This window comes from Pavona decussata, unplaced genomic scaffold, assembly GCF_977016875.1.
Source record: "Pavona decussata unplaced genomic scaffold, jaPavDecu1.1 SCAFFOLD_29, whole genome shotgun sequence".
Classification (NCBI taxonomy): Eukaryota; Metazoa; Cnidaria; class Anthozoa; order Scleractinia; family Agariciidae; genus Pavona; species Pavona decussata.
Genome location: NW_028145452.1, coordinates 86,916 through 97,500, shown reverse-complemented (window position 1 = coordinate 97,500; position 10,585 = coordinate 86,916). Strand labels below are relative to the sequence as shown.

At 36.9% G+C, this 10,585-nt stretch overlaps 1 protein-coding gene across 1 annotated transcript in view; it reads left to right on the top strand.

Annotated features, from left to right (window-relative positions):
• The window catches only part of LOC146484762 (alpha-1,6-mannosylglycoprotein 6-beta-N-acetylglucosaminyltransferase A-like), a 27,961-nt gene extending 18,008 nt beyond the window's left edge, over positions 1–9,953 (top strand). Inside the window, exons 13-20 of the mRNA XM_085104209.1 lie at positions 398–490; positions 1,442–1,525; positions 1,627–1,689; positions 2,547–2,663; positions 4,480–4,554; positions 4,828–4,927; positions 6,899–6,956; positions 7,341–9,953. Coding sequence (XP_084960335.1) covers positions 398–490; positions 1,442–1,525; positions 1,627–1,689; positions 2,547–2,663; positions 4,480–4,554; positions 4,828–4,927; positions 6,899–6,956; positions 7,341–7,539 — 789 coding nt within the window. The 3' untranslated portion in view covers positions 7,540–9,953. The remainder of the gene's footprint in view (positions 1–397; positions 491–1,441; positions 1,526–1,626; positions 1,690–2,546; positions 2,664–4,479; positions 4,555–4,827; positions 4,928–6,898; positions 6,957–7,340) is intronic.
• The last annotated feature ends 632 nt before the right edge of the window (positions 9,954–10,585 follow it).

Genomic DNA, 10,585 nt, shown 5'->3' with positions numbered 1-10,585 from the left:
ACAGACCGATTATCTAAAACACCTTTGGCCGTGAAAATTGATGACGTCATAAATAGCACAAGAAGCCTTTTCTTTCATGGGTGGAGTGCGCACGGGAGTGAATGGGTGAAAGCCAATGCAAAAAACTAGAAATTTCCTTGTTTATTAAATCATTTGGCTAATCTTTTAAGCTGAATAGGACATTTTCATTACAACTACCAGAATCCTTCATTTTTTCTGTTTTGTTTTGTCATGCTAATTAGAGCTATTGTTCTTTGCTGTCCACTGGGATTACAAAATTTGAATTTGAAAAGGAAAACGAAATGAATTCCGGTAGTTGTAGTCAAATGACGCCATCATGAAAATGGCCTGTTATGGTACGGAAATGCATATCTTTTTTTCAATTTTTCCTTTACAGAAAGAAGAAATAAAGAAGAATGTTCCTGACTATGTGATCACCCATGGTATTCTTAGTAAGCCTGATTTGGAAAAGCTGTTGGAGGATACCAAGGTTTGCTTGCCTTTTATTAGGGAGCTTGATCAACGACGACGGCGACGGCAACGACAACGCCGCAAAACAATAGCTTTAATGAGCAAAAACAATCGCTCTGCACGTGCGTTTTACCTTTTGGTACATTTCTTTGCGTCCTCTGCAAACAACAACGTGAAATTACCACATTTAAGGTTTTGTGGAGAACGTGAACGCATGACGATGAATTTTTCATTTTCTTTCTTTACTTAAACGCCACTCCTACCAATTTGGTTCCTGGATAGTTCGCCATTTTTGTAAGAGTTGAACGAGTTTAAATAATCGCGAAGTGGCACAAATGAAATAAAGATGTATTTTCAGGTGACGTTTTCGTTGCCGTTGCCGTTGTCGTTGCTTAAGCTCCCTATTATCTACGACTGTATTTAACAGGACGCGTGACAAAAGAGAGTGGCAAAATAGCGTTGTGTGACGAACGTGAAACCAGATTTCCAACCCAAATACTTTGTCATCGTCTGATTGTTTATGGCATGAAAATAACGTTCTAGTGAGGCGTTATCTCACAGCCAGTAACAAGTGTTCTGTTCCTTTTTCCTGCTACTTTTTGTTTAAGGTATTCTACTAAGGTATTCTAAATTTTGCAGCTTAAACCGGTAACGCCTTTCTCCTTAATCTTGCACCCGTTTTCCCTCCAATATGAACATTTTCCGCCGTGTTTTCCCGTGTCAGTAGGCCATTTCCGAGTTGCTTTGAACCTCATTATGAAAGCGAGGCTAAGTGCAAAGTTTTTATTATAAAAATTAGTTTTCCTTCATATGCAAACAAAACAAATTTTCATATGAAAAAGCTTTGCGCTTAGCTTTGCTTTCATAATAGGGTTCCAGCAACTCGGAAATGGCCCATTAGCTGCCCTTGATTTTTTACCACTTTTTTCCTCCGTACCATAATCTTCGACCTGTTCATGTTTTGATTCAGGTATTCATTGGTCTCGGATTCCCGTATGAAGGACCAGCACCCCTTGAGGCCATCGCGCAAGGATGTGTTTTTCTAAACGCAAAGGTAACGAAATGGGGAATATTACCTCTGTTACAGTGCAATTTGAGAGAACTATTGTTGAATAGTGTTCGTGTTCTTGACGGAATTGGACGGTTATTTTGCAGTTTGATCCACCTCACAATCGACTTAACACAGAATTCTTCAAGCTGAAGCCGACATTGAGAGAGGTAATCTATAATGAAGCTATTTGTAATTCAGTAGTGTCAAAGGAGACCTTTTAACCTGATCATCAACTGAAGAAAGGGGAAAAAACTAAGAACAGATCAGGGAATACCCTAGCGTGACACCAGGCTAGTTTTTTGCGACAAGTTTTTTGAGCGGTGTTTCTCCCTGGTGGTCGAAGGTTTACTGCATACTTGTTTTTAGCGACTTCTACGGTTTTATTTAACGATTTGCACCTTTTTAGCAGTCAGTGTACAAATCGTCAAACTTAGCATAAAATAATCATAAAAAAAAAAATAATGACAAATTGACAAAAATTGTTGAATTCATATTCGAAGACGGAAAACTCGTCTCGGACGTAATTTCGTCTCACAAAAACCCGACTAGAGTGAATCGTGTTAATCATTTTCTTCAGCTTCGACGCCATGTTGGATTTTCTATCCCAGAAGCACTTATGGGATCTCTTGGTCCAGTCTTAAATCCTAGGACACACAGAAATCCCGTCGTGATTTTTACGTCTAATGGAATTTAGGACGGATTTTCGTCGCTGACGAGTTTCTCGTCCAACTTTTTTGTCGGTTTGGCCGGGAAAGTTAGACGAATAAATTGAGACAGGAAACTCGTCACACACCGGATTCACATTTGACGAGTTTTCTGTCTTGTGATGAGTTTCCCGTCTCAGACGATTTTCCGTCTCTAATATGAATTCGGCTAATGACTGAATTTGTCCTCAGATATGAATCTTGCTGGAAAAAAGAGAGACCTGCACTCTTGCCATCGGTCAGCCAGTTGCCTGTTGCTGATAGAACACAGACATAAAATTGCTCATCATCATCGTTTTTTTTATTTTTGTTGTTAACAGCTAACATCCCAACATCCTTATGCTGAGGTTTTCATAGGAGAACCGCACGTCATCACAGTAGATATCAAGAACCTTTCTCTTGTGGAGGAGACAATCAAAGGCATTCTCAATACTGAGGTAAGTGCAACGAGCATTTTCAATAAGATTGAGACTTTTGCAGTAATGGTCACTCAAAAGACACATGTTTTTTTCTGAAGTGGTTGATTGTCAACTGAAGTTGAGAGTGGCCAGGTTACTGTAAAGCGGAAGCAAGGTTCTTAAGCATCTTAAGAAATAGGAGAAATTAAGGACGGTGCCTACTACTGTTACTGCGCATACGTTCTGCGCATCTCCTTTGGGTAGTGCGTGCTAATACAGGAAAATTTTTGCGCGGCTTAAAACTATGCGGAGATAGCAGAACTTAGCAAACGCTTGTGGTATCTCGAAAGAAAATTGGGGGTAACCATGCATTTTTCAGAGATAATTAAGCTTCAATTTAGGAAAAAGTCCCATACATTGCTTCATATTTTGGCGCTTTTTAGAGATATTATTGCTTAATTATCTCTGAAAAATGCGTGGCTACCCCCAATTTTCGTTTTGGATTCCAATAGGCCTTCCTAAGATCTGTTTTTCCCGCATAGTCATTAACCGCAAAAAGCACTTCGATATTAGTAGGCACCGTCCTTAATTCAATAATTAAACGTGACAACATCCAATGGAAGGTATTTAAACAGTGACAGGTTTTGTGTGAGTGGATTCCAATACAAAATGTTCTTGTAATTAACTTCGTTTTGTTTTTTTGTTGTTGTTGTTTCTGTTGTAGTTTTATTTTATTTAATTAACTAGTATTACGTGTTTTTCTTTCCTTTGTAATTGTTAAAAGTTGTATTCTTGAATATTTAATAATCAATAAAAATGAACAAATAAAAAAAAAAGGAAGCAAGGTTCTCGAATTTGCAGCCTGGTCAGAATTGCGTAAAGTAGCCAAACCTAGCTGAAGACAAGTCTTGTTCATAATGAGAAACAAGTGTAAATACGCTGGAAAGCCCAGTAAACACAGCCATATCAAAGGCAATTGTTGTTGTTGTTGTTGCTGTTTTTGGTTATGAAGTAACAAATTCTCTTTAAAGTTGACCTACACTAAGTTATCCAAACATTTCATTCTGTTTCAAATGAACTGATGATACACAATGTTACAAGATGTTTCTAAATCAAGAGTGTGTGGATGAAACCCGAACGTGTAACGTTCATTTCTTAAATCAAAGCTGAAGCTAGTGAGCAGTATCATCATATTGTGCTGTGACATGCGCTGTACAAGGTGGTTCTAACTTTTGAGTTTGTGGATGAAATCCTACAGTGTGACCATTCAAATGAAAGCTACTGAGCAGTACTTTCCTGTGGTACTGTTTTTTTGCTGTACAAGGTGGTTCTAACTTTTGAGTTTGTGGATAAAATCCTAAAGTGTGACCATTCAAATGAAAGCTACTGAGCAGTACTTTCCTGTGGTGCTGTTTATTATGCTGTACAAGGTGGTTCTTAGAACTTTTGAGTCTGTGGATGAAATCCTAAAGTGTGACCGTTCAAATGAAAGCTACTGAGCAGTACTTCCCTGTGGTGCTGTTTATTATGCTGTACAAGGTGGTTCTTAGAACTTTTGAGTCTGTGGATGAAATCCTAAAGTGTGACCATTCAAATGAAAGCTACTGAGCAGTACTTTCCTGTGGTGCTGTTTATTATGCTGTACAAGGTGGTTCTTAGAACTTTTGAGTCTGTGGATGAAATCCTAAAGTGTGACCATTCAAATGAAAGCTACTGAGCAGTACTTTCCTGTGCCGCTGTTTATTATGCTGTACAAGGTGGTTCTAACTTTTGAGTTTGTGGTTGAAATCCTCAGTTGAAAACTCAGTACTAATCGACGCTTTCTTGTCTAATTTATTTGTAACTTGTGTTTTAGGTAAGGCCTTATCTACCCCATGAGTGGACTCCTAAGGGAATGCTGGAACGTGTAAATGCCTTTACCGAGTATTATGTAAGTGATAGATGTATTTTTTTTTTCAGTCAGCGACTCAGGCATACTCGGAAAAAGAAAATCCGAGTTCTCCCAACAGGATACCGGTGTCAAACCTGTGACGTTCCGCGGGTTATTTTTTCGGATGCTCTACCACTGAGCTACAGGAGATTTGTGCCGGGGAACTAAGGACATTAACCTAGGTTTACATAACAAACGTCCTGCGTACTCAAGCCAGGACTTAAATGTCGAGGAATGAAGTTAAACAAACTTACTTGTTTTTTTCTTTGGTAGAACTTTTGTGAACACGGTGAAAGGTGGCCTCCGTTGACGGAATTGAAGCTGATGATGGGTGAAGCTGGGAAGTCTTGCGTTGAAGTTTGTAAGAAGTCCAGTAAGTGATTGTGATGGATTTCGGAAAGTATTCCCAAAAGTTGACGTGCTCAACGTTTAAATTTTATGTTTTCAAAACTAGCAACCCCTATTAGTAGCTATCCCTCGAAAGTAAAGCCTAATTCTTGCCCAACAATGAAGTCGCGATAAATTATAGTTTAAGTGACAGACGAGAACCGAGTCTTCACACTTTTTGAATTGATTGAAAGGTCATTCATCTCTCGGTTCAATTCGAAGGTGAGGGTGAGGGTGGGGATAGATTGTACTCTAAACTACCACAAAGAACCCACCCCTCCCACTCCACTTGTGTGGGTTATTGTGCTGGCCCCAGTTGTTCAAAGGGTGGATAACTTTATACAGCGGATAAGTCACTATCCAGCGGGGCAAATGTATACCAAACAACGCTTCTGGGAAGTTTTTCACACAATCCCATACTTAAATTAGACATACGCTCCTACTCTATAGACAAATTTTAGGGCTGTGGGCAAATTCTTACACACATTTATTTGCCGCATAGCGACCTATCCAGTGGATAAAATTATCCGCTCTTTGAACAACTGGAGCCTGATTGCCAGTTTTTCCGGGGCTTGAATTAAATCCGGCACCTGAAATGTGAGGTATAATTGAACTCCTCGGGGGAGGGGGTACTCTGTATAAGCTGTATAGGTATGTGTAGCGCCAAAGGGGTATGGTTTTTGAGCTGTTTTGGTCTGAAATAGGGTGTAAATTTTGCACCATTTTCCCTGAAGTGTGAAAACGAGTATGAATTCTAGAAACCAGGTCTGATAATGGGTACCGCCGGGAAAGTTACATATTTTCGTCTGCAACAGGATCAGGGTTTGGACCAAGGAGCCGCACACCTCCACCAGACATTGTAAGGAGTACCCCCTACCGCACCCCCAGCCCCCCCCCCCCCCCCCCCACCTTTCCCGGGAATTGGGCCAAGAAATCTCGGCGAAGTTTTTGACGATTCAGCTGATGCCTTATGTAAGGGTAGTCCCCCTCGCAGACGCAACCCAACGAGAAGGAGGAAAGATTGCGTGACGACACAAAAGAGCGTCTGCAAGGGAGGCTAATGTAAGGGAAACGGCGGTGATATTATTGTTATTAATAATTAAATGAAAAGATCCCTAACGCATAATGCGTAAAAATGTGCGTTAGCCGTATGCTTTATTCGGTCACGGTTTGTTGTCACGACGCGGGCGATGTGCAGTGGAGAGAAGCAGCAGTTACTCAGAGGTAACAATCTCTTCCCCGGAAAGTAACGATTGTGAGGGTGGCTGACGCAGTGAGGAGAGTGCAGTGATGATTCGCTCTGACGAAGGGCTAACGCTCGAAACGTCAGCATTTGAATCTCTTTACAATGGCCAAATTATCTTGTCAACTCTGTTGATAGACTGTTCACAGTCCCCCTATTTTTCCGTAGGATTCTCGAGACCGGGATGCTTCGGTGGAGCTGCCGCCATCTTGGTTTGTAAAGGCGAGCGCGATCTGGGGAGAGTGTCTAAACTACCGAGGGGAGCGGGAGTGGGTGTTAGTATAGAGTGGTAGTTTAGACACTCTCCCCAGATCGCGCTTGCTTTTACAAACCAAGATGGCGGCAGCTCCATCGAAGCATACCGGTCTCGAGAATCCCACGGAAAAATAGGGGGACTGTGAACAGTCTACTCTGTTGATAAAACCAAGCAGTAATGAGCTGATAGCACTCCTTTCATCAGTGTGTCCCTGGTGAGAAAGGGATCGTTGCCTTCAACCTTCAAATGAAAGAATAACGGAGTGTCAATTAAAAATGAAGTATTTTAAAAGAGTAACAGCGTACAACTTTCGCCAAACGGGGAAAACCCCTAAAACCCTGCAACACAAGTGCTTCGGTTTTCCTCTGGTTGCTTGAAGACAAATCACCATGCCTGTACTGTTCTTAGCTACGCAATTGTGTTGTTGGTTAATTTTACTTTTTTTTGATTCGTTTTAGATTTCCTGTGCGAGCCTTCCTACTTTATTGACATCAACAACGTCGAACAGTTTCAAAAGTAAGTCGTTTGTCAGGGGGATCCTTGGCCAGTCCTTGTGTGATAATTTGTAGCATAAATAGTTTCACCAAAGTGGAAATTGCCAATCGTTCGCACCGTGGTTTTCTTCAGTTTTAAACTTTTAATACTTTTGGTAAACGTTGAACGATGTGTGAATGCTGAAATACGTTACGAAACGAAAAGTTCAGTGATCAAAACAAGTCTGGACGTAAACTTATTTTATTAAGTGAGTTGTACGAGAATTGGACTAGTTCACCTTCGCGTTTCGTTTTAAGTACAGTAAATATACTACAGTATAATACTTGTAAACAAGGTTCTTTCCGTCGATAAAACATGTGTTCGTAACTAATCTATCATGTATCAATATGGCATGTTTTATTTCAGGTTTGGGGTAAAATGCAGCTCTGTTAATAAAGAGGAATCTCTGTTAGCTCCCTGTTACAGCGCATCAACTCAGTCCTGCACTTTGCAGAGTCACGCTCTTCTCTTTAGTTGCGTCAAAAAGTCTCCAGACCTTCAGCGCCTGTGCCCGTGCCGAGACTTCCAGACTCAACAGGTCGCCTTCTGCAAACAGTGTCACTAGGACGTAAGGAAGACCTTGCTTAGGAGACGAGAATGAAGGATGGCAGTATATGTTCCTGGGCGTCCTGGGGTTAAGTGCCTGATATGTTCCTGGGTGTCGTGGGGTTAAGTGCCTGATATGTTCCTGGGTGTCCTGGGGTTCACTCAACCCGATGACATAGTGTCTACGCTTCTCTAGAAGCCGTAGACACAAAAATCAAAAGAATGTTTTACCTTGAACAAGGTATGAAGGGTCCAAACAAAAGAATGTAAAATGGTAGCCGTTTTGGAATGAGGTCTATAACACGCTTTAGCTTAACCACAATATAATGTAATGCGTAACGTTGCCTAGTTTAATAATAATAATAATAATAATAATAATAATAATAATAATAATAATAATAATTATAATAATAATAACAATTCAAAATAAAATCTTTATTGCAAAACCTCAATTAAAATCCTATTTACAATCAACTTGCTGTTACAAAAAATCCAATCAATTCATCGAAACACTTTTCATTCACAAATTCTAAAAAAAGAAGTAACTTAACCTTACATAAAAGAAGAGGAAATAAATATAATTAATAATAAAAGTTCAAAATTTTATAAAATAAAGAATTCCATTAAGCAGAGATATCAAGATCATATGATCGAATCACACTAATGACGGGAGATAATAATAATAATAATAATAATAATAATAATAATAATAATAATAATAATAAAAATAATAATAATAATAATAATTATAATTATAAATATAATAATGAATATAATAATCTCTTTATTAACATATACAAAGCAAATTGTAAAAACACTATTCATTTACAACTTCTAAAAAATAGATAAAAGATACATAAAGGAAAAGGAAATAGATATAATTAATAATAAAAGTTCAAAATTCTATAAAATAAAGAATTCCATCATGCAGAGACATCAAGATCATACAATCGAATTATATTAATGACGGCTAAACCAGTGTCCATAAAAAGCCCTAAGTATAAAAGCACATAGACACGTATTTCAGATATCCGCACTAGCGACACTTATTTCACAGTCTAATGATTGCTCTATCTTGCTACGAAACGGCGTTCGCGAACCTCCGACGCTTGCATGTACCGATCTTAAGAGTTCAAACGAGATCTGTGTCCTAAGCAAAGTGATTACAACATAATAATATTAATAACAATAATAATAATAATAATAATTATTATTATTATTATTATTATTATTATTATTATTATTATTATTATTATTATTATTATTATTATTATTATTATTATTATTATTATTATTATTATTATTATATGGCAGTAAAAACTTCTGGATGCCCAGATTACCTAAACAATGATTGGGCGGCCAGCCGTAGCCAATCAATGTAACGACCAAATTACAAATTTACAATTAACCTCTGAACTTCTAATCAAAAAAATCCTAGTAATTAAATGCTAAAACTATTTATCATCCATAAAATCCTAAATCTAAATACTAAAAGTTCTGTTCATCGCGATGAAAACACTTAAAAAATAAATAAAAATAAAAGTATAATAAAACGCCCAATGTCCATTATTTAAAAAGCTTAAAACGCCTGGCAATTATTATTATTATTATTATTATTACTATTTTTATTATTATCATTATTATTATTATTATTATTATTATTATTATTATTATTATTATTATTATTATTATTATTATTATTATTATTATTATTATTTGAATACGAGAATTTTATATTTGCTGAAAATGTACATAATTTTTAGGAGTGCATAGTGTTGTGTTTTAAAAGAGTTGGGCATTTTTAATAAAGATTATATTATTTGTTATTTTTTATTATAATTATTATTATTATTATTATTATTATTATTATTATTATTATTATTATTATTATTATTATTATTATTATTATTATTATTATTATTATTATGGTCAAAATCTATCCGACAAGATCTTGAACTAGATATTGAGCTACCTTACAAAGCGGCCATATATCTAAAGATTTTTATTGCATGAATCCATTTTGACGCCTTGTTGTGAAGGATCTTCTTTTAGACGTTTTCAAAACATTTTAGTCCTAAAGTAATTTTAGGGTTTTATCATTTGATTCATTTTTAGAGCTTCATTGTATATGATTTTTCAAGTTTTTCAAGTTATAAAATGTTTGTCCTATTTATAAATCTGTTAAATAATTACAGTTATTGACCTTAGAGTTTGATAGTTATTGTTAGATATTATTGTAGTTACTAGAGAAATATAACATTTTCAAATTGAATGCAATGTGAAAGATAATTATTATCATATGAATTTATATTTTAACATAATAAGTTAAAATCTTATCTTATTTATCAAAGTTATTGTTATTTTAACATGTTTGATGGAACATTAACTGTGGAGGGCATAATGCATTGCGTTTATATTAAATTATTAAAAAGATTTCCCCAAAGTCATTTTCTATTTTGTAGGAGGTCACGAATCTATCCGTGTACTGTTGGTGCTTTGTTTTTCTAGCAAAATGCGCAGATATTGTACCGGATATTGGGGGGCTTCACACTAGAGCTTGTAAGTATAATCTAAGTGCACTTGAAACCTACTTGAGCGTGAAGGGGTAAAACCTACCAACTTGAACTTTACGTAGTGACCATGGAAACGTTCGTAGTTCAAAGAAGCCGAAGTACGCTGCCAAGTATGGCCAACACCACACTTGAGAACGTACTTGACCAATAGGAAAAGGGAAACCAACTGAAAGCCACGTGCTGCAGTGCCAGGACAGATACACATTTTGTCGTGAACTAAAATTAATCCAAAAAAATCAAAATGGATGGCTGGAGATACGCCTCGCAGTTTGAGGACTTCATGGAACAGTCTTTTTTGTAAGTAAACATAAAAAAGAAGAAAAAGCCGATACAAATAGTTAAACTTACGATCTTATTTGAATTTCATCTTTAAAGACAGCCTGAACCATCGATTTTCAGTTCAGACGATGTCGCCTGTTCTTTTGTTTTGTCGCCAAGTACTCGTAAACAATGAAGTACCTATGCATTTCCTGTAATGTTAAAACTCTCTGA